This window comes from Rattus norvegicus, chromosome 4 (assembly GCF_021556685.1).
Source record: "Rattus norvegicus strain SHRSP/BbbUtx chromosome 4, alternate assembly SHRSP_T2T, whole genome shotgun sequence".
Classification (NCBI taxonomy): Eukaryota; Metazoa; Chordata; class Mammalia; order Rodentia; family Muridae; genus Rattus; species Rattus norvegicus.
This window is the reverse complement of record NC_141537.1, coordinates 184,026,846-184,051,630: the sequence shown is the minus strand read 5'-3', so window position 1 is coordinate 184,051,630 and position 24,785 is coordinate 184,026,846. Positions and strand designations below refer to the sequence as shown.

Genomic DNA, 24,785 nt, shown 5'->3' with positions numbered 1-24,785 from the left:
AAATGAAAAAGGACTAGCAAGATGTCTCAGCACAAAAAGGCACTTTCTACACAATCCAAGTGACTTGAATTCCATGTCTGGAACCCATGGAAAGGTGGAAAGAAAACCAGTTCTAAGAATTGTACTGTCACCTGCGCATGAGCTATGACATATGCAAACACTGTCACAGGCACATCACATTTCACAGTAATAAATAAGATGCCTAAGAACCTCCAAAAACATTCTTGTACCTTTAGGTTTCTTCTTTCTGAGAAACTTTCAGTTTGAGGCATTGGAATCTATAGAGAAATATTCTGGTGTCCTAGTTTCCTCTCTGCTGCTGTGACACTCACCATGACCAAAAGCAGCCAGAGGACAGTTTGTTCCAGCTTAGAGGTCAGGGCTAGAAACTCACACAGGTAAATGCTTGAAGCAAAAACCTCAGAGGAATGCTGACCTGGACTTGTCCACCAAGAGGTGAGTACTCCAGTTACCTGACACTTTTCATAGCCTAAGAAGGGAGTCTCAGGTAAGGAGTTACCCAGATCATATGAGCCTGTAGGCATGTCTGTAAGGTCTTTTCTCTCTCTCTCTCTCTCTCTCTCTCTCTCTCTCTCTCTCTCTCTCTCTCTCTCTCTCTCTCTCTCTCTCTCTTTTATCTTTCTTGACTGTTAATTGATATAGGAGGCTCCAGCCCACTGTTAGAGGCACCATTCCCTACACAGGTGGTCCTGGTATAAGAAAGGTAGCTAAGTATCAACCTGTGAGTGACCCAACAATCAGCGGTGTTCTTACATGGTTTCTGCTGTAAATTCCTAATTTTTTTTGTGCTTTCACATTTGAGCCAAGATCCATGACAGAATGCTAACATCTAGTGGTGAGCCTTTCGGCTTTATATAGGCTCTGCACATCTAGCTGTCCCAGATTCCTCATGTATCTGAGTTACCACAGTAACCTAATCCTAGCATTCTGTAGGAATTGGTTCTCTCCGCTTCTACCACATGGGTTCTAGGGATTGAACTCAGGTTGTCAACCATGGCGACAAGTACCTTAAACCACTGAGCCACCTCTCTAGCCTTCATGACTACATCTTAAAAATTGGCTGAGCGGGGTTGGGGATTTAGCTCAGCGGTAGAGCGCTTGCCTAGGAAGCGCAAGGCCCTGGGTTCGGTCCCCAGCTCCAAAAAAAAGAATCAAAAAAAAAAAAAAAAATTGGCTGAGCAGTGATGGTGGTGGTGGCACATGCCTTTAATTCCAACACTCGGGAAGCAGAGTCAGGCAGATCTCTGTGAGTTCAAGGCCACTCTGGTCTACAGAACAAGTTCAGGACACCTAGGGCTATACAGAAAAACCCAGTCTTAAAGACAAACAGAGGCTGGAGAGATGGCTCAGTGGTTAAGAGCACTGACTGTTCTTCTAGGGGTCCTGAGTTCAATTCCCAGCAACCACATGGTGGTTCACAACCATCTGTAATGGGATCCGATACCCTCTTCTGGTGTGTCTGAAGACAGCGACGGTGTACTCACATATATAAAATAAATCAATATTTTTTTAAAATGATCCTAAAAAGCCAATTATTAGGGGCTAGAGAGATGGTTCATTTGCTAAGAACACTTGTTCTTGCTGAGGATCTGGGTTCAGTTCCCAGTACTCATGTAGTAGCTCATATCTCCAGTTCTGCAATTCCAGTTCCAGGGGATCTGACTCTATTCTTTGACCTCTGAGGTCACTAGACACAGATGAGTTGTATATACATACATATATACAGCAAAACATCCATGCACATAAAAATAAATAAGCAATGTAAATCTTAAAAGCAGGGGCCGGAGAGATGGCTCAGTAGTTAAGAGCACTGACTACTCTTCCAGAGGTCCTGAGTTCAAACCCCAGTATCACATGGCGGCTCACAACCATCTGTAATGGAATACAGTGTCCTCTTCTGGTGTGTCTGAAGACAGCTACAGTAGACTTATATATAAAATAAATAAATCAATCTTTAAAAATCTTAAAAGCATCTAGTTCTGGGATTTTTAAATTCACTTATGTGTTTCCTTTCAGTGATTCCTTATAGATCAGTGATCATTCCAATTAAAAAGCTGAGCAATGCAATCATTACCTCGAACCCGTGGATCTGTGTTTCGGGAGAGCTGGGAGACACCGGAGTGATGCAGATTCCAAAGAACTTGCTTGAGATGACTTTTGAGGTAGGTTGCCTAGCACCTGTTCCTGTTCTACAGGAGATTTCTGGTTTGCCTTTCATTCTTCTTTAAACAAATGAAAGGAACATGCAGATATACAGGATTGCTTTGTTATTGTACACTTACAGTTGTCTAAAGCAGGTTACACGAGTCGCTTTAGATTTTTATTGTTAAGCCCTGTTTTCCTACTCATAGTAGGCTTCCCCAGGTCCTATTCCTTGATTCCCAGTACCTGACACAGGACACGACAGAGAATGTTAACAAAATGCTATCTGCAAGTGGTCCTTAGGACCAGAGAGCGACATCCTTGCGTATGGCTCCTGAATCCCAGTGGCATTATAGAATATTTTTGATTTTTTGGTTTTTCAAGATAGGGTTGCTCTGTATAGCCCTGGCTGTCCTGGACTGTATAGGCCAGGCTTTCCTTTAATTCAAGGTCAGCCTGCCTCTGCCTCCCCAGGGCTGGGATTAAAGGTGTCTGCCACCATGCCTGGCCCCTGTGAAGATAGCTTTTTATTTTCTGGTCTCATCTAGTAGAATATTCTCATATGTTTGAACCCATATTCAGGTTTGTCCTGATATGTCAGAAGTAAAACAGATGAGAGTGAAGCAGTAGTAGAGTGTTCTGTTCTCATTCCTGTTCTCTGGGGTGTAAGATCAGCCACTTTCACTCGGAATCACAGTGCTCCCACAATGGACTCACTGTGCTCCTAAGGCTGTCTTTGGCTTTCTATTTGTGGCAAACTCACATCTATCTGTATATAAAAGTTAAAGTCTTAGCTTTTCTTGGCCCACCAATTATGGAACAAAAGCTACATTCTTAGTTCCACCCCACCCCCACTTTGGCATCCTCCCTCAGGAGGTCACATGATACCTTTCACTGATACACAAAGATAGCAAATGCTTTTAAAACTTACAACTCTGATCTTTCAGCCCAGCATATAGTAAATCCAATCATCTCATTATCCGATTTTTTTTTAAGTCAGGAGTTAATTAGCATCCATTTTTGCAGTTCCTATCACCATTGCTTTGTCTTGTACTTGTCCACAAAGGGCCAGCAAGAACATTGATAATCACAGTTTATTCGTAATTTCAGTTTCTACAGTTTTGGTACCTGATATTAACTGTGATCCAAAAATACTAAGTGGAGAATTCTTTTTTTAAAAAATGTGGGTGCTGGTCTGGTCAGGCTGGAGAGATGGCTCAGCGGTTAAGAGCACTGACTGCTCTTCCAGAGGTCCTGAGTTCAAATCCCAGCAACCACATAGTGGCTCACAACCATCTGTAATGGGATCTGATGTGTCTGAAGTGTGTCTGAAGAAAGCTACTGTGTGTGTGTGTGTGTGTGTGTGTGTGTGTGTGTGTGTGTGTATCTTTAAAAGAATCTGGCTAGAGAGATGGCTTAGTGGTTAAGACTGCTCTTCCAAAAGTTCATTTTCCAGCAACCACATGGTGGCTCACAACCATCTGTAATGAGATCTGATGCCCTCTTCTGGTGTGTCTGAAGACAGCTACAGTGTACTTATATATAATAAATAAATAGATCTTTAAAAACTTCATAGAAGCTAAGGATGGTGGTGTATTCCTATAACCTTGGCACTTGAGAAGCAGAGACAGGAAGATCAGAAGTTCAGAGCCACCCTCAGCTACATAAAAAGTTAGAGGCTAGCCCAGGTTACATGAGTTCATGTATCAACACACACACACACACACACACACACACACACACACACACACACACACACAATCCAGGCATAGTGGCACATGCCTATAGTCTTAAGCTAGAAGCAGAAGAATTGCTGCAAGTTCAAAGCCATCCTGGTCCACATAGTGAAACTGTCTCAAAAACTGAACAAAATTAAAACTTTTGAAGGTGGGAGTTATTTACACATTCTTAGTTTTTGTACCAAGGAACAAACCCAGGGTCTCATACATGATCAGCAGGCATTCTGTCACTGAACAGCACTTCAGTCCACAACTTACATGTTTTTTTTTTAAATTGTGTACCATTATGAATAGCAGGGTAAAATCTGTGCTGTTCCTGGGTCAGCCATGAGTTCTGTGTTTGTCTAGCATGTCTGTGCTGTGTGTGCCACCCTCCCGTTAGTTACTTAGTAAACGTTTAGGTTATCAGATTAACTGTTTAGGTATGGCAGTTGCTTGTGTTTAACCTTTATTTTACCAGTGGCCCCACAGCACAGAAGTCGTGTTACAGAGAAGGATCCAGACCATAAAACCTGGCAAAGCATATAGGAGAAAGACAGTACGTGCAGGCCTGGTATTAGGGCAGGTTCATGCTCATACTGGGAGCCTTAGAATATATCCCTTGTAGATGAGCTTTACAAAAAGACCCTTTCGGAGCTGGGGATTTAGCTCAGTGGTAGAGCGCTTACCTAGGAAGCGCAAGGCCCTGGGTTCGGTCCCCAGCTCCGAAAAAAAGAACAACAAAAAAAAAAGACCCTTTCATACTTATTGGAATCCTTTCCCCCCTTCAGTTAAAGCACAATACTTAGTGATTCTGTTACTGGATTTCCCAAGTAGAGTACATGTTCTTCTCCAGCATTCTTCACATACGTACATTTCCAGTGCAACACCTCATACACTCCACCTCATTTTCAGTCAGTGTCCGTCTCCTGTCTTGCTGAATGAAGGTTCCCTGAGAGCAAGGACTACATAGAGATTGTGGTAATCAACTTAGTATATTGGACAGGGTAAGCCTCTAAGTATTAGACGGACCCATGGTCCACTGCTAAAGCCGACGGGGGAGGAAAGAACTGTGCACAGAGTAATTTGTGGTCCTGTCTCACACAGTGCCAGAACCTGGGGAAGCTCACTACAGTTCAGATTGGCCATGATAACTCTGGACTGCTAGCTAAATGGCTAGTGGATTGTGTCATGGTCAGAAATGAAATCACAGGACACACATACAGGTGAGTAAATGGGCTTAGCAGAATTCTTTGCTTCAAAGCTCTTTAGATAACAAAAAAATTTAATTTTCTTCCTAAATCTTTTTCCCCTTTTTTTGTGGGGGGAAGTGTAGGGGTTGTATTATTTTATTGTATTTTTAGGACATAAAATTGACCAGGTGTGGTTGAGTACACACCTTAAACCCCAGCACCAAGAGGCAGAAAGAGGCAGATCTCTATGACTTTGAGGCCAGCCCAGTCTACAAAGCAAGTTGCAGGGCTTTATGGCGATGATGATGATGATGATGGTGGTGGTGATGATGATGATGATTATGATTGCAAAAATGATAGGTGACCTAGGTCCAGATCTCAGCATCCACCTCAGGTAGATCACAACCCCCTGTAACTCCAGCTCCAGAGGATGCAGTGCCTTCTGCTGACCTCCAAGGGTACTCACGTGCATCTGTATGTGTCTGCACACAAGCTCAGTGGTTAAGGGAACTTGATGTTTTTAGTTCCCAGCAAGCACATAGCAGCTTACAAGTACCAGAGGTCCTGTGCTCTCTAGGGGTACAGACATACACATTGCACACAGACACACATACAGACAAACACTCACACACATAAGATAATAATTTTTTTAGTTAAGAATATGTCTAAGTATGATGTCTATGTAGCATTGGTGTAGACCAAGCTGGCTTAGAATTCACAGAGCTCTACCTTCCTCCACCTCCCAAGGGCTAAAATTAAGGACATATATTGCCTCACCTAGATGCAGTCTACTTTTCTATGATTTTGAGATTGTTTTTTTGTGCGTGATTAAATAAACAATCTTCAGGCATTAGCACAATGAACTTCAACCCCAATGCCATTTTTAAACTTTTACTTAAAACTGTTGGAAGCCAGGCATCATGTCACTTATACATAACTCCATAAACTGTAATCCCAAAAACTCCATAAACTAAGGTGGAAGATTGCCTAGAGTTAAAGACCAGCCTGTTAACCTCCATATAATAAATTCTAGAACAGCCTTAGCAATAGAGTAAGACCCTGTCTCAAAGTGAAAACAAAACAAAATCTTAGTTTTTAGAAATATAGAGATCTGGGATCTCTGGAGACCACAAGTTAAGTTCACAACAACAACAAAAGTAGGTTTGAACGATTTTAGATCAAATTATTTTCTTCCCACCCTACCAGATTCCCTTGTGGGCGGTGGCTGGGGAAAGGTGTCGATGATGGCAGCCTGGAGAGAATTCTTATTGGAGAATTGATGACATCAGCTTCAGATGAAGACCTGGGAAAGCAGTGTCGGACTCCACCACAGCAGAAATCTCCCACGACAACCAGGAGACTGAGTATTACCTCACTAACAGGAAAGCCTGCCAGTGAGTTGATTGCCATGTGCCTCAGATTTGCAGACTCTTTGGCCCATTTTCCAGAAAACTGATGGGTTAATGAGTTATGGTGAAGAGATTAAAAAGAAGGGGCCAGGGAAATGACTCAGAAGGTGAAGTGCTTTTCTTCCCAAAGAAAAGGATCTGGTTTTGATTCCCAGTATCTATGAGAAAGGCTTCAGGCCTGCATCTATAAACCAGTACTGGAAAGTATGGGGACAGGAGTGTATATAGAACTCATTGACCAGCCAGCCGAGCCACATTAATGAGCTCCAGGTTCAATGAAAGACCCTGGCTAGGAAGATGGCTCAACAGTGAAGAACACATAGTTCCATTTTTTATACCTACCTCAGGCAGTTCACAACCACCTGTAACTCCAGGCTAGATAGATCACACCTCTGGCCTCTGCAGGCAAATGTACTCATATGTATGTAACTACCTGACTCCAAAGATACAGATAGATAGATAGATAGATAGATAGATAGATAGATAGATAGATAGATAGATAGATAGATTAAAAAATAAATTTTAAAAAGCAAGATTTGGACTGGAGAGATGGCTCAGCGGTTAAGAGCACTGGCTGCTCTTCTAGAGGTCCTGAGTTCAATTCCCAGCAACTACATGGTGGCTCACAACCATCTGTAATGGGATCTGATGCCCTTTTCTGGTGCGTCTGAAGACAGTGACAGAGTGCTCATATAAATAAATAAATCTTTTAAAAGAAAGAAAGAAAAATAACAGAGGGAGAGAAAGAAGATTAGAAAGATGGCTCAGTGGGAAGGTACTTGCTGCACAGCCTCGGACTTGAGGTTAGATCTCTAGTACCCATGTACAAGCCTAACTTCAGAGTCAGAGGGTTTCTTAAAGCTCACTACCCAGCCTAGCCAGTAAATAGGTGAGCTCTGAGATCAATAAGAGACGCTGTCTCGAGAAAACCAGTATCATGTGCACGATGTACATGAGAGAGCACGTGTGCACACGGGCGCGGGCGCGCACGCACACACACACACACACACACACACACACACACACACACTCACTCACGTTCTTTCATTCCATCTTTTATTCTTGAGATTGTGTCTCACTATGGCTGACTGGCCTGGCATTCACTATGTAGACCAGGCTGGCCTTAAACTTACAGATACCCATCTGCTTCTGCCTCTGAAGTGCTAGGACTAAAGGTGCATGCTACCATTCCTGGCCTATCATATCACCATGATAATCTCTATGAAAGGATAGCTGTGTGTGCTAAGCATGTGTTCTACTGAACACTTCCTTTTCCTTTTAAATATTTGATTTGATGTGTATGTATGTGTATGGGGTGTCCTTGGAGGCCAGAAGAGGGTATTGAATCCCCTGCAACTGGAGTCACAGGTAGTTGCAAGGTGCACATACATGAGCCATTTTGTTTGGGTCTTGTTTTATTTTTGCTTTGCTCTGCTCTGCTCTGCTCTGCTCTGCTCTGCTCTGCTCTGCTCTGCTCTGCTTTGAGCCAGGATCTCACTGTACCCAAGTAGACTGGAACTCACTGTGTAGACCAGGCTGTCCTTGAACTCACGAAGATCTGTCTACCATTTCCTCTGCCTTCCAAGCTCTAGCATTAAGGTCGTGCACTACCACACCCAGCCCCCACACACCCCATTTTCCTTTTATTAACTGTTTCTACTTCTGACTCTAGGTAAATTTGTTTACCTTTTTTTATTTTAGAACTATTCTTGGGTTGGGGCTTGTCTTAGTAATTGCTTTGCTCTATTACCATGACAAAATACCATGACCTAAGCAATTATAGAAAAAGCATTTAAGGGGTTGGAGAGATGGCTCAGCAGTTAAGAGCACTGACTGCACTTCCAGAGGTCCTGAGTTCAATTCCCAGCAACCACATGGTGGCTCACAACCATCTGTAATGGGATCCCATGCCCTCTTCCGGTGTGTGTGAAGACGGATACGGTATACTCATACATAAAATAAATAAAATAAAAAAGAAAGAAAAAAAGAAAAAGCATTTAAGCCAGGCAGTGGTGGCTCATACATTTAATCCCAGCATTCAGGAGGCAAAAGCAAGAGGATCTCTAAGCTTGAGGCCAGCCTGGTCTACAGAGCAAGTTCCAGGGCAGCCAAGACTACACAGAGAAACCCTGTGGGAAAAACAAAAGAAAAAGCATTTAATTAGAGCCTTGCTTACAGTTTGAGAGGGTTAGTTCATGACTATCATAGTGGCAGGCTGGTAGGCATGGCACTGGGGTAGCAACTGAGAGCTCAAATCTCACCCATAAAGAGGAGACAGAAAGAAACTGGGCCTGGCATGGGCTTTTGAAACCTCAAAGCCCTTGGGACTGGAGAAACGGCTCAGTGGTTGAGAACACTGGCTATTTTACCAGAGGTCCTAAGTTCAATTCCCAGCACCTACATAGTTGCTCAGAACTATCTATAATTATAGTCCCGTAGGATCTGATGGCCTCCTCTGAATACAGGTGTACATGCAACAGAACATCCATACATAAATAAATCAATCTTTGAAACCTCAAAACCCATCTTGAGTGGCATAACTTCCTTCTCCAACAATGCTGTACCTCCTAGTCTTCATAAACAGTCCGCCCCTGGTAAGAACCAGACATTCATATATATGAGCCTATGGAGACCATCCTAGTCCAAACCATTACATCGAGGTAGTACCTCTCTTGTTAGCAGGCTTATCTGGCAAGAAGGAAGTTCTCCATTCAACTGTCAATACCACATAATCCAGGCATGGTGGTTCATGTTCATAATTTTCCTGTTTAAAGTGCCTGGATCAGAAGTACCAGGCCATCCTCAAATTCATAGTGAGTTTGATGCCAGCTGGGACTACAGAAGACCCTAAAAATAAATTTGCTGGTCTTAATATGTGGTAGGCAAGGTGGCTTTGTATTAAGTTACTTTTCTGTTGCTGTGATTAAAACACTATGACCAAAGGCAGTTCTAAAAGAAAGTGTTTAATATGGGATTGATAGTTTCAGAGGGTAAGGTCATGACCATCTAGCAGGAAGCATAGCAGCAGGCAGGCAGGCATAGCATTGAAGCAAAAGATGAAAGCTTATACCTTGAACCACGATCCTGAGGCAGAGGTGGGCTGTAACTAGGAATAGAGTAGGCTTTTGTTACCTCAAATCCCTCCCAGTAACATACCTGCTTCAACAAGGCCACACCTCCTAATCCTTCCCAAACAGTTCTACCAACTGGGACCATGGTTCAGGTCCCATGCAGGCAGGCAGCCCACCAAGCTCTGTAGAAAGAGGCAATGATGAACAAGTGGTCACTGCAGGAATGGAGCAACGAAAGTGACAGGAAGGTGCCTGGAAGGGAAGGAGGCCTGACTTCTGTATCTGTCTGGCCTCTTTCCTTTAATCACACAGGTCCTTGAGAGCCTCAGATCAGATGTCTTAGCAAACACCCACCAAGAATCTTGGCCAGGAACCTCCAAGTAGTGATAAAGAGAGTCTTCCCACTTCCCCCTCTAATCCAGGGTGTTGGCACCTGCCGAGTCATTGCACCAAACATCTTGTTCTGTTTTCCCAGTGAGGAGTGGGTTTTTTTTTCTTTGTTTTTGTTTTTGTTTTTGTTTTTTTCTTTTTGTTTTTCTATTTCAGTTGAGAAAAACTAGAGAAAATTAGACACAGGGCTTGGGTTGTAGCTCCCAGGTAGTGTGGCTGGGAGTTCTGTGTCAGGATCTCGTGAATTCTTTTCCAGTGCATTACAAGTCTTGGGCTTGACTGGTTTGTCCCGTGGCAAACTCCATGAAATCTCTGGAAAAGATAACTTACTTGGATGAAGTGTTTCCTGCAGAGACTTACAGTTGAACATCCCAACATCATAAGTTGGCTTATGTTTCACCAGTATGTAGACACTGTTAATTATTTTGCAGAGCCCAATGCTGGACAGATCCAAGAAGGAATTGGAGAAGCTGTGAACAATATTGTGAAGCATTTTCACAAACCTGAAAAAGAGGTATTGTGGGCAATAAAACCATGGTGGGACTTCGCCCCCCCCCCCCCAATAAAACAAAAACCAGGGTTTTTCTATGTAGCCTCCCTTGGCTGTCCTGGAACTTCCTCAAACTCAAGAGATCTACCTGCCTCTGCCCCTGAGTGCTGGGTTAAGGATGTGCACCACCACCACTGGGCTCATTTGTAAGCTTTCTAATGGGTACAGAAATATGATCTGTTCAGCTACCCTCAGCTCTTTGATTCTCTAGTGTGGTTGTTATTTGGCTGGCAGTGGGGCGGGGGTTGGATTACTTTATGTTTGAATGTCTCGCCTGCCTGTATGTTTGTGCACCACTTGTGTGCCTAGTGCCTGGAAAGGTAGAAGAGGGCATTGGATCCCCTGGAACTGCGTCTGAGGGTTGTGAGCCATAGTTTGTACTGCCAGCCGAGCCAGGTTCTCTGGAAGAACAGCCAGGAGCCGTCTGAGCCGTCTCTTCAGCCCATCTGGTGGTCTGTTGTTGTTGTTGTGTTTTGTTTTAAGCATAGAAACATCAGACTCCCTTGTCACCGTGTTAACGCTATGCTTTACAGAGAGGAAGCCTCACAGTGCTGCTGTGCGGAGAAAATGGCCTGGTTGCTGCCCTGGAACAAGTTTTCCATCATGGGTTCAAATCTGCCCGCATCTTTCACAAGAATGTCTTCATCTGGGACTTCGTAGGTAAATTAATAGATGCATGTTATTATAAAGCCACTGAATTGTTTCTTAAAAAAAACTCAGGAAGCCAAAATTTTGAGTGAAAATTTTAAAAACGGTAATAAGTCATACAGCAGTGGCAGCACACAGGAGGCAGAAGCAGGTGGCTCAGTTTGAAGCCAGCTTGGTCTAAAGAGTTCCAGGACGGCCAGGGCCAGGGAGGAGGTGGGGGAGGCGGCAGGGAGAAAGGGAGGTGAGAGAGAGAGAGGGAGTAGAAGGGAGGGAGGGCGAGAGAGAGAGAGAGAGAGAGAGAGGGGGGGGGGAGGGAGGAACAGAGAGAATGTTAATAATAACCTAGTATGTTTTGGACTGCTGAGGGCTCAAAAAATACTGAGTTTGATCACAGGTACCTATAAGGTAGAAGGAGAGAACTGACTCCCCACAAGTTGCTACACACACACACATACACACACACACACACACACACACACACACACACACAATAAGTGTTTAAAATAAAATAGGGGTCTGGAGTAATGGCACATTAGTTAAGAACACATGCTGAGGCACTGGTAGAAGGGGAAGCCCTTGGTCCTGCCAAGGTTGGACCCCCAGTGCAGGGGAATGGAGGGGGCAGTAATGGGGATGGATGGGGGAACACCCATATGGGTCAGGAGGAGGGGTTGGGGGCTTATGGACAGGAAACAGGGAAAGGGAATAACATTTGAAATGTAAGTAAAGAAATATATCTAATAGAAGAAGAAGATGTGAAGATAGGGGATATGGTAGATTCCTTTAGGCCCATAGGCTCATGGCCACTTCGTTGCTAATATTGTTCAGTTTATGTCATGGTCATCATTTCTCACCACCATGTAAAATCAAGCACTATATGGAGAAAGCAATAAAAGTATAAAGAGGAAAAAAAAAAACAAAAAAAAACAAAAAAACACATGCTTCTTTTCCAGAGGACCTGCATTCAGTTCCCAGAAGCCACATGGTGGCGCACAACTGTCTTTAACTCTCCTAGGGAATCTGATGTGCTGTGCTGGCATCTGAAGACACTGTTCTCCCATAGTCACCGACAGACATACAGGGAGGCAAAACTGTCATACACATAAAATAAAGATATTGTTTTGGTCAAAATAAGTCTTTAAAAAAGCATGCTAAGTTTTATAACTTTTTTTGTTTGTTTTTGGTTGGTTTTTTGTTTTGGGGTTTGTTTGTTTGTTTTTGTCTTTAGGTATATAGACTTCTAGAACTCCCAGTTTCTTAAAGGTCTGGTGAATCATTTTGTGTTTGTAAATTGGGCCAACGTGAACTCAGAACAGAGCTCTCTAGCAAAGGAAGGAAAGTTGCCAGTGTACCTAAGAGTGATTTTCCTCTTTTCTAAAAACCTTAGAAATTTACTGCTCCTGGCTCTGATGTCTATATACTATGTCTTTCTCCTCAAATTGACTCCATAATGTCCATTTAGGTCTATTTGATAATCTTAGTTAAGGCAGCCATCCTAGAAGCGGGCACCGCCTTCACGGTCAGATGGTCGTGATGTTCTGATTCCTGGAAGGGTCTACCCTTTAAGATAATCTCCTTTCCTTCCTTTCTTCCTTTTCATTCCTCTGAAAGTATTTAAAAAGAACAAACTTTCCAGCCTTCTGTACTGTGTTCTTGATTAGAATATAAATTCCTCCCAGGCTGTGGTGGCACCTGCCTTTACTCCTCACAGCAGGAAGCACACTGTTCAGATCTTGGTAATTTGTTCTGAAATGAGTGAAAAGGTAATGATTTGGGTTAGAGGGCTGGCTGTGATGCCTGGCCTCAGTAGAGTTTCCAGAATAAATTAGACAATGATTTTTACTGCATATAAAGCTTTGGCATTTCTGTAAATAACTGTTGTACTGTGGTGTAATTCTTTTCTTCTTCAGAGAAAGCAGTGGCTTATTTTGAGTCCACTGACCAGATTTTAGACAATGAAGATGATATGCTCATTCAGAAACCATCATGCAAAACCTTCTGCCACTATGTGAATGCTGTCAATACTGCACCCAGGAACATTGGAAAGGACGGCAAATTCCAGATTCTCGTTTGCCTGGGAACAAGGTACAATGCGAAAGTTAGGCTTTCCTTATCTTTGTTACATGGGGAGCATGAGTCTAGAACAGGTTAGACCAGGTTATGCCCTTTTCTCCTGGGTTTCTTCATTTTGACTTTTATTATGAGACCACTGTTTTCTTAGTACCTTTCTGTTACAATAGCAACTGGTTTACTCACTTTTTAAAAAGACTTATTTTATTTACATGAGTACAGTGTCAGTGTATTCAGGCACACCAGAAGAGGGTATCAGATCCCATTGTAGATGGTTGTGAGCCACCATGTTGTTGCTGGGAATTGAACTTAGGATCTCTGGAAGAGCAGTCAGTGCTCTTAACCACTGAGCCATCTCTCCAGCCCCTGATTTACCCATGTTTAAAATAGATTTCTGTGTTTTTATTTTGTGTGTAAATGTTTTGCCCTACCTGGAGTGGTGGGTGGCTCACATTATTAATCCCAGCACTAATCCCAGAGAAATGCAAATCATCAGTTCAAGACCAACCTGGTCTACAAAACTGAGTTCCAGGACAGCCAGGGCTACAAAGAGAAACCCTGTCTCTCAAAGTCAAAAACAAACAAATAAATGTTTTTCCATGGATGTGTGTATGTGCTAAGTGCCAGGTGCCTGCAGAGACCAAAAGAGAGTGGGTCCTGGAAAAGTGAACCCAGATCTGCAAAAGCAGTAAGTGCTATGAAACACTGATCCGTCTCTCCAGCCCTCAAATACCTATTTTATAAGTGAGAAAATAGGGAATAGATTGAGTCCTAAATCATCAAATTATCCCACAATCATATAGTAATAAAACAGCGATTCCTTATGGTCTGCAATCCCAGCTCTGTAGGAGGCAAAGACAGACAAGTCCCCATTAGGGCTTCCTTTGGCTACAGAGCAAGTTTAAGACCAGACTAGGGAATTTAGTGAGACACTGTCCCAAAATACTGAAAAACAGACTGGAGATGTGGCTTAGTTTAGAGCCCTTAACCAGTACACACAAGGACCTAAATTCAGTCCACAGCACTTGGAGAAAGAGCAGGGAAAGAAGGGAAGTATGGGGAAGAATAACAAAATAAATTAGACCTTAATCAAAAATAAAGAGATGCACTTAAGTGAGATATACCTGCCTGTGAGTACAGCTCCACGAGGGAGCATGGTAGAAAGTAAGGTGCACTCAGAATGGGCGTGGGCTTTGGGCTTCTCCAGGAAAAGCTACAAATAATGCTCTTAGGGTAAGCAGTGGGTCTCAAGGTCCATTTCAAAAAGGTTCTAAGAAATGTTTTTCTTTGTCTTTTGATAAAGTTTAGATTTTAGGATGGCTCTAGAGATGCCTTGAATGGAATTATAATCTGATAAGTAAAATCAAGAGCAACTAGGGTTTACACAAGGAATTTAGGGCCTGTCTTTTCCCTTTAAATAGGGCTTCTAGCAAGATTCCTAGGAAATTGTAAGTTTATATCTGGGAAAGGAGAAAGACTGTGTCTGTTTTGGTTTGGTTTTGTTTTTTCAAGACAGGGTTTCTCTGTATCATTGGCTGTCCTGGAACTCTCTCAGGAACTCTCTCAGTTCACCAGGCTGCCCTTGAACTCAGAAATTCTCCTGTCTCTGCCTCCCGAGTGCTGGGAGTAAAAGCATGTGCTGCTACCACCTGGCTGTGTCTGACTTTTTTAAAAATGATATTAATTGCATTTATTGATTATCTATTTAGTGTGGGTGTGGGAGGTGGGAGGCATGCCCGGGCATCTGTATGGATCAGTATAGTTGCTAGGGTTCAAGCTCAAGTCATCAGACTTGGCAGCAAGCAGCTTTACCCTACGGATCCATCTTGCTAGCACTGGTTTGCTTTGTTTGTTTTTTAAGTTAAAAAGCTTAGGGTAAATCAGTGGTCGAGTACTTGTCCGGAGTGCCTCAGAGCATGAGGTTCTACCCCTAGTACCACCAAAAATATTTATAATAATTGTAATATACAAAAATTAAAGGAAATTAACTGCTATTTAACTTTGAAGCCATAAAACTCTGGTCTAATTCATTCACTCACCACCCTCATCACTTTGGGTAAATTTGATGGCAGAATAAACTAAATAAGGAGACCTGATTTTCAAAAACAAAACAAAAAAAAAAAAACTAAACAAATGAAAAGAGGCAGGGGATGAATTGCTCAACAGAAAATGCTTGCCTAGCCAGCACTTACTCAGGAGGAGTTGATAGGTACTGAGTTAACCTGTCAAGTAGTTAACTGAATGAAAAAAGAGGAGGAGGAGGAGGAGGAAGAGGAAGAAGAAGAGGAGGAGGAAGAGGAAGAGGAGGAAGAGGAGAAGGAGGAAGAGGAGAAGGAGGAAGAAGAGGAGGAGGAAGAAGAGGAGGAAGAAGAGGAGGAGGAGGAAGAGGAGGAGGAGGAGGACATTACTCTCCTAAAGTATGATTCTTATTATAGAGACAAGGGAGAAAGCAAGCAGAAGGAAGAACTTGGCATAGAAGAGGAGAGAAGTGGGAGGGAGAAAAACAGAGCAGAGACACTGACCAAGAGACCTGAGCCAAAAGACCTGCTTAGTCAAAAATGGATGAGTCATAAGTAATCAGTGGAGAGGGAAGGGAAGCCCACCCCTGGGAGGAAGAGGGTTAGGGTGGAGGTGAGAAGTACTGGGAGGAGCTACAGGTACTGAGTGAGACCTAATAGTGGACAGGCAGAAAAGGCAGCAAGGAGAACAGGCAGGTGAGAGAAACAGACAGCTGCAGGGTCTCTGAAGAATCAGAGCCTACACAGTGCAAGTGTGTTCTATGTACAAGCCTACCACTAGGCTCTCTGACTCCCAGGCAGTCCGGTTGGTGGAATACAGGGTGCACTGTCCAGTACTCCCTTTTACATAAACCCACTGACTGTGCTAACATTAACACAGAATGAGGCTGGACTGTGCACGATCCTACCCTCCCAATTGAAAATATTAGTGTGTGTACATTGTGCATTGTTTTTGCCTAACCTCTGGATCATAGCTTATGCCAGAACAAGCCAGGTTAAGGCATCTGTCCTGGTTAAGCCAAGTAGAAAAGCCTAATTAATAGTGAAAAGCAGGAGCTGTAGAGATGGATCAGCAGTTAACAGCACTCACCGCTTCCAGAAAACCCAAGTTCAGTTCCCATTAGCCATATTATGCAGCAAATAACCCAGTTACTCTAGCTCTGTGGGGTGAGGCCCCACTACTGACCTCCATACGCACAGTATGCATATGGCACACACCAACACAAGCACACAAACATAAAGAGAATTTAAAGTTTAAAAAGCGTAGTGAAGGGGCTGGGGATTTAGCTCAGTGGTAGAGCGCTTGCCTAGGAAGCGCAAGGCCCTGGGTTCGGTCCCCAGCTCCGGAAAAAAAGAACCAAAAAAAAAAAAAAAAGCGTAGTGAGAAGCAGAAAGGGAGATGTATACAATGGGCCATATTGGGAAGAGAGAGAAATATATGCTCAGTCATCCTAAGGGCACTGACTTGGGGGAAAGGATTCAACAGGAAACAAAAGTAGTCCCACCAAGGTGTGGCCTCACCTGTCATTGTCTAAGCTCCAAATCTCTCCTGCAAGGTCTCAAGTTACAAGTTGTAAGTCTCTCTCTGGGAGAGCTCTTCCTCTGGCTGTACTCAAGATTTCAGCCTTCTCCCAGGAGAACATTTCTTGGGGAACTTGTACTTTATGTTGAGAGAGGGTTTCACTATTAGGTCTGAATAGCCTAGAACTCATTGTGTAGACAAGGCTGGCCTCAAACTCACAGAGATCTGCCTGCCTCTGCTTCCCAAGTGTTTGGACTAAACAGGTATGTGCCACCACAGCTGCTCCTGGTAGAACTTTTAATTTATTGTAGTTTTGTTTCAGTAGGCTGATTAAAAGTAAAGACACAAGGGGGAGCCAGTTACACTGTATCCGTTAGAACTCAGGTGCTGTGTCTGTTTGGTCTGTAGGGATCACCTGCTCCCACAGTGGATTCCATTGCTAGCAGAATGTCCTGCCATCACCCGAATGTATGAAGAGAATGCACTCCTTCGAGACCACATGACTGTCAATTCCCTTATCCGCATTCTGCAGACCATTCAGGATTTCACCATAGTCTTGGAAGGATCACTAATCAAAGGAGTGGATGTGTAAAGCAGTCGACAGAAACTCTTCATCTACCCCTGGCTCATGACGCTTCCTCAGTTATGGGGACCTATCTGGACCGGTCTGACCATAGCGCGCACTGCGGGGGCAGTGCACTAGAAGCCCCAGATTGAACAGTCTCCACTCTGCAGACAAGGCAAAGTGCTGTGTTGTAGTTCATTTGAACCTGAAATTTAGTATAAAATAGAGTATTTTCATGTGTTAGAAGTGTGTAAATATGCTATCTTTAAGAAATATTACTCTAATAAGATACTTTTCTTAGATTGAATATTCCTGTGACTTAAAATAAGTAGCTTAAAAATGTTGGGGGCGGGGAAAGTGGTGCTAGTCAGGAAGAAGCCAGTAAATGTGTAAATAGTGCAACCCAGGCAGGCTTCTTTTTCCCTCCAGGTCTCACAGAGGAACCAGAATGCTTCGTTCTGAAGCAGCCATCCCTCCTGGAGTCCCATCCTGTGTGCAGTGAATGTATACAGCTTTACATAATGTACAGCAGTCCTCGTTGGTCTTTAAGTTATAAACCATTTAATACATTTGAATTATGAGTCATTTTTCTAGTTTTGGGGAAGTTTTAGTTGGCCCCCAGCAAGGTTTGGTGGCTCACACCTCCAATCCCAGCACTGGGGAGGCAGGGGCAGGGGCATCTGAGTTGCAGGCCAGACAGAGCTACACAAGAGAGAGAGAGAGAGAGAGAGAGAGAGAGAGAGAGAGAGAGAGAGAGAGAACACAAATACCAGATCCCAAGAGCTTGGCTAATTGGAAAGCAAACACAGAAGCCCTGAGAAGCATGGGCTTAAAACTTCTTTACTTTAGAAAGATTAACCTGGAGGCTTCATTGTTGGCGTTTTTTATTGCTGTTATTTGACAGAACTTTTGAGATAATGAATTTTAGTATTAGTCATATAGCCACAACTGCAAGAAACAGTGTGACTCAGTTCTATTAACTCGGCCATCTAAACTCTGTAACTGGAGTTAATCTACCAGTCCATTCTTTGTTAGGTCCCAGCCACTCCCTCGGTCTGCCCCATCCCCCTCTCAGGAAATGGAAGGAATGTGGAAGAAGGAGGGAGGTCTCAGTGTGATTTGGAATGCTTTTGTGAAGGTATTTGTTGACCATGATAATGCAAATAGCAGAAGCGGTGAGAAAGAACTTAGCCTTTCTGGGTGTTTCAGGGAAATGTAAAGCAATGGCCCAGAGAAGTTAAAAGCCACTGCCTCAGACTGAGGAGTGAATTAGACACAAGAGACAATTCAGGAAGCCTTTAAGTTATACCTTTCTAGTTTGGTAGCTTATTTATTTTTTAAGTTAAGTAAATATGTTAGCAACTACATAAATCTTTATCTTTTTGGTAAGTAAGTTGTGGAACTCTTAATTAAGCACTGATACCTTGTTAGTAGCAAAATTGCCTCAGCAGAGCTCCAGGTTTTATTCCCTGTTGTAGCTGAAAACCAGAGCCATGGCCTCTCAGGATCCGTGTGCAATCTCAGGGCCCTGGGCTCTTGCCAGCCGTGCTGTTTTTCCTTATTTACTGGAAGAAGAGACTAATAGATCAAGTGCCTCATGCCCTTTATCAAAAACTAAGGAAGGGTCTCTGAAGATACATTTACAAACCCATGGAAAGGGCTCAGAATATGTCTCTAGATGACCTGGGTAACCCAGAGGTTTGCTTACCTAAAATAAAGGTGTTTATACTAGAATGAGACTATTCTAGAGACAGATCTACTGTGGGAACATCCAGAAGTTAGATGCCGTCCCTCCCGGGGTTTTACCGTTGTCTTCCCGTGGTGGACTTTTAAGTCAGTATTCCACAGTTGGGTCATTGGTGCAGCCCCTTCCAGACATTATTACCCGATATCATTTCTCCTGTTGAATCTTCAGTCACCTGTACAGATATGAAACTCTATCTCTGTGCTACTTAATGAGGACTGAAACCTAAGTTAATTCATTTTGTTGTTGTTAGTGAAACAGGATCCCATTGTGTATCCCAGGCTGGCCTTGGAACTCCATTTGTAGACCAGGCTCACCTATCTAGAACTCACAGAGATCTACCTCCCTCCACCTCCTGAGTGAGGGGATTGATCTGAGTGCCCTGCCCAGCAAACTGCTCTTAATCTCTTAGGCATTACATCGTTGTAAAAGTGGGGCAGAGTTGTGTTCCAGCTTGAGTTTAAAACTGGTACTTAAAAAAAGAAAAGTAGTAGTAGTAGTACCAAAAAAAAAAAAAAAAAAAGGCTTGTTCCACGTGATATCCTTTGGATGGACTAGTGAAATAACTGATTAAAAACACCAAGCATTGTCTCAGAGGTAAGCCTTATGCCTTGGTACAGAATCTGCTCAGACGGCTGGGCCTCATGGGAGCTGCTTGACCGACCCACAGCCCATTCCTTTAAATTTCCCACTGGTCATAAATCTTAGCCTTACAGAATAAATTTAATATGTAGAAACATCATGAGCACTTTAGGGTGTGATAAAAAAGAAAAATGTTCCCACTGAATTTGGGGTTACCTATTGCAAATGATAAAGTAAGACTTTCCATGTGATCTATAACAAACTGAATCAACATGAAAAATACATCACAGCAGTAGCGGATTGCTCAAAACAGTTGCATATGACCACACAAGCTGTAAGGACTTTTGTAAGGACCGTACAACAAATACGTTGTTGTACATCTCTGCTATTTAAAAAAAAAAAAAAAATCACCTCATAGCAAATGAAAACCAAAACGACTCCTTTTGTGTGTGTGTTAGTGCAAATAAATTTATAGCAAATACCAGGGACCAAAATTAATATTCTACATAGTAACTTTAAATAAGTCATTTTAAAGTTAAATTGGCAAGGAGAGATGGCTCAGCAGTTAAGAGCACTGGCTGCTTTTCCAGAAGAGGGTTCAGTGGCCAGCACCCACACGGTGACTCACATCCACCAGTCGCTACAGTCCAGAGGATCTGATGTGCTCTTCTAACTCCCTTGGGCACCCAGCGTAGTAAACTTACATACATATAGGCAAAATGCTCATAAAATAAAACTCATCTTTCTTTTTTTTAAGTTTTATTAAGTGTGCAGTGGCTGGGGATGTAGCTCAGTAGTAGAGTGCCTGTGTGGCTTGTACAAAGCCCTGGGTTCTCTCCTCAGCAGGCACAAATAAAATTGCCAAAATTTTTCTTGAGTACCAAACCCTCCAGTCTTAACCTTCATGTCACCTTTCTGGTAGCCTTACAGTGACTTGCATATCACACGTGAAGAGAGCTCCATGCTTTAGGGGGAAGGTACCCCAATACCTCACAATGACTGAGCTTTTCCATGTGAGGAGAAATTGTCAGTTGGAAAGCAGACTGCCAGGAACCCCTGACCTGACCCTGTTTCCCTCTGGGCGTGAAAATTTAATAGAGGAAACCTAAAATTTGCAACAGTTCAATTTCATCTAAAACTCATTTTAAATGTTCGTATTTATTGTACTTTTTCTAGCTCTGTGAGATTTACTTAACATGGTTTTTAAAAGATAATAATTTTAGTGAACTTCTATAACACTGTATGAATAATAACCATTTGCTTCTACTTCCTTTTCTGACATAAGCACATGTATAAATGTAATGAAAAACAGATTAAGACTGTACATCACACCTGTGTCTAACATGTGTCAATATCTCTAAAATAGGAGGTAGACAAGGCCATCAGATCCCCGGGTATATATTTAACAGCATTGGTAATAGAGTTCTTTATAATGTGAAATGTCTTCTAAGAATAATGGCTTTTGAATAGAGTATTCATTTAGGAAATTGTGTTTTCTCTGAAGTTTACAGAAGCTAGTCCACATTTTCATGATGCTGAAAGGACATTCTGAAGTACATATTTCAGTATTAACACACCTTTATTGATTGACAGCAGAGCACTCTACTGCTTTGATAGAGTAAATACTATCTCTAAGCCTCTGTGTCTTTTGTATGTTTGGTTTTGCTTTTGGTTTTTTTTTTGTTTGTTTGTTTGGTTGGTTTTTTTGTTTTTTGTTTTTTTTTTCTTCTTCTTCTTCTTCTTTTTCTTCTTTTCTTTTTTCTTTTTTTCGGAGCTGGGGACCAAACCCAGGGCCTTGCGCTTGCTAGGCAAGCGCTCTACCACTGAGCTAAATCCCCAACCCCTCTTTTGGTTTTTTTTAAAGAGTCTTTTTACATAGCCCAGGCTGTTCTAGAACTCACTCTATAGGCCAACCAGGCTGTCCTTGAACTCACAGACATCCACCTGCCTCTGCCTCCCAATCAAAGGCATGCACCACCACACCTGGCAAGCATCTGTGTCTTTAGGAATCTTTGTTTCATATGTCACTATTTTTTGCATTATCATTTGATATAACTGGGAGACAGAAAAAAAACCAACTTATGTCCCTTGTTTTTAAAATATATGTACAAACTTGCATAATCAAACGAACTGTTAAGCTTTTTAAAGAAGTTTGCTTTTGCAGTGTGATGAAAGGAATCCAAGGAAGGGCTGGAGTGGAGCTCAGTGTTATATGTGCTTAACACATACACAAAGCCCTGAGCAACACCCCAGCAAAAGAGAATAAATTCAAGGATGATTATAACCCCCCAAGTCTGCTGTCTCTCTCTTTCTCTCAAGGATAAGATTAAAATTGATTTCAGAAAGACATATTGAGGTATTTATATTTATATTAGACTGAAGAAAAGTTCATTAAATAAACTTCCCCCTCTTTAAAAGAGTTCTGTCATATCCTTAGCTATTTAGGAAGTAGTCATGCTTGGTCCAATTACTTGTGGGTTGGATCCAGTATGTATTTTAAACAAATATTGACACAGATAGTAAGGAGTTTCTGTTATCAGTCTAATGTAATCAGTCTAAAACAGAAAAAAAAATCTCATGCTACACTTGAGCCACATATGAAGATAGCCTATGTTTTGTCGTTGTTGTTGTTGGTTTTGTTGTTATACTATTTCTGCACTTAAATTATACTGTTTTCCTTTGTATTATTAACAATGTAGGTCAGAACTGGAGTTTTCTCCCCTCCCTCGTCTGAACATGATACAAAATCCGAAGAGTATTGAAACATTATGCACTTTAACATACCAGACAAACTGACATGGGTTTTCAGGTTTTGGAGTACATTTAAATATGACTTTTCATGCTTTGTTCTTTACAAATAAAACCGTGGGGTTGATACTTTGTTGTTTTTGCTTCACTTTTGGTGGCTCTTAATAAAAGTTTCCAAAAACAAGAGACTTAAAAAACAGAGATAAGGGGGCTGGAGAGATGGCTCAGTGGTTAAGAGCACTGACTGCTCTTCCAGAGGTCCTGAGTTCAATTCCAGCAACCACATGGTGGCTCTGTGATAGGATCCTATGCCTTCTTCTGGTGTGTCTAAAGACAGCTACAGTGTACTCATGTACATAAAACAAATAAATCTAACAAAACAAAACAGAGATGAACCAAAGTCATTACAGGAAAGGAAGGAAAGAAAAATCTGCTGAACATAGGGTTATCCAGTAAGGTTTGGGGATGTTGAGCAGACATGAGTAGTGGACACTCTGCTCAGTAGAAGTCCAATTCGGGGGGCATCAGGATGCTGGAAATGCAAGGCCTTGCGCATGCTGGATAACTATCCTACCACTGAGTTATACTTTCACTCTTTAAATACTAACTTTATTTTAAAGGGTGGAGGGGGTGATGGTGGTACACCTTTAATCCCAGCACCCGAGGATCAAATCTCTAAATTTGGGACCAGCATAGTCTACAGAGTGAATTCTAGGCCAGCCAGGGCTGTGAAACAAGAATCTGTCTCAAAAAAAACAAAAACAACCTTCACCAAAACATCTAGAATAATGTTTAGCCAACTATCTGAGCATCCTGGCCCATTTAAGTTAATGCATAAGGTTAACTACTGTAAACCAGAACCTTCTGAGTATTAATCTCTAAACCTGGTGCAACTGTGCATTTGTACAACCAATGTTCTCTCCTGCCACCTTGGGGATCTTGGAATTGAACTTAGGTTGTCAGGCCTGTAGGTACAGGACAGGGACCGAGGATGAGGGGTGCAGGGAAAGGCGACAGTCACGTGATGAATCCCGGGAAACCAGACTCGAGACCAACTTCAGAGTACAGATCTGAGTTTATTACACAGCTCGTACGCTTATATACCGTGTTTGAGCCAATCCTAAACCTGTAGCCAGTCGTATCTCACCACACTATCATCACCACACCAAAGAAAGCCCTGTCTGATGAGGTTACGCAGGAGTGGGAGGAGCATCGTCCTGTTAGGACTTCTGTGAAGACCGAGGGGGTCGTGGGGAGCACTGTCCTGGCCTCGGTTTTTTGCTGTCTTCTGGGAGCCATCTTTGATTTAGTGACCTGTATGGCAGATCAGGACTGAGGAGTCACAGGAGCCTGTAGCACAGAGCTCTCCATCCCACTTTGTCCTTCAGAAGGTTGACTTTCACATCCCCTACATGAATGCAGATACCTGTACACTCCGACCCACCTCACTGGGCACTTTTACTATGTATTCCATCAACTTGGCTCCTCTAGAGACTCTTGACTCTAATATACATAGGTTCTTGGGATTCAAGTCCTGCCTGTCCTACTTGTTCTAGCTCTACCTACTTGGCCATTTCTCTAGCCCACCTCCCATAAATATGTTTTGGGGTTGTTTTGTTGTTTTGTTTTTTGAGACAAGGTCTTCCTTTTATGTAGCCCTGGCTAGCCTGCAGCTCATTATGTAACCAGGCTGGTCTGGAATTCAGAAAGATCTGCTGGCAGCCTCTGTCTCCAAATGCTGGGATTAAAGGTGGTTATCACACCTAGCTCAGTCCATTTCTTTTTAATATACATGCTTATTTTTTATGTTATAGATCGTGATAATTATTGCCAACCTTATTGATAGATTATTTCTTTGCCAGTGAAATAAACCAATTCAAGCCAGATTAGGTTACATTAAAGGCAGTTTTATTGGGAAACTGCTCTTGGACAATGAGTTCACTGGCCCCAAGGACTAAGGCCAGGGAAGTTACCATGAGGAAATGGGGGGGGGGGGGGGAGATGAGAGGAGGCATGGAGAGAGAGAAGACAGAGGGAAGAGAAGGAGAAGGAAGGGAGGAAGAGGAGGAAGAAGAGAAACCCCAAAATGTCTGGATTATATAAGGAAGAGCCTCTTCGGGAAGGGCAGCCCAGGCCCTGGGCTGGGAAGTTCAAGGTTGGGACAGGGTATGCCAGATAGGGAGTGAGAGACGCTGGTAGAACTGGAGGCCAGGTCGGCTTCAATATGTAAAATATGCACCTCAGTCCCTTGCCCCTGGGATTCGAGACGAAACACTTACAGTAAAATCACCAGGAGACAGACCTTTAGGAAAGATCCTATGCAACTGACATGCATCCGCTTCTCTGTTCCTAATTATAGATGCCAAATGTATTAGGATTCTCTCAAGTCACAGA

The 24,785-nt window shown here is 42.7% G+C and overlaps 1 protein-coding gene across 5 annotated transcripts in view; it reads left to right on the top strand.

The window, feature by feature from the left end:
• Nucleotides 1-22,520, top strand: part of Dennd5b (DENN domain containing 5B) — a 132,650-nt gene extending 110,130 nt beyond the window's left edge. For all 5 annotated transcript variants that reach the window (NM_001431962.1, NM_001431961.1, NM_001431960.1 and 2 more), the window contains 7 exon segments: nt 2,038-2,183; nt 4,989-5,107; nt 6,281-6,468; nt 10,376-10,458; nt 11,028-11,154; nt 13,053-13,227; nt 17,161-22,520. In NM_001431962.1, the coding sequence (NP_001418891.1) occupies nt 2,038-2,183; nt 4,989-5,107; nt 6,281-6,468; nt 10,376-10,458; nt 11,028-11,154; nt 13,053-13,227; nt 17,161-17,344 (1,022 nt within the window). In that variant the 3' untranslated portion in view covers nt 17,345-22,520.
• Nucleotides 22,521-24,785: the final 2,265 nt, after the last annotated feature.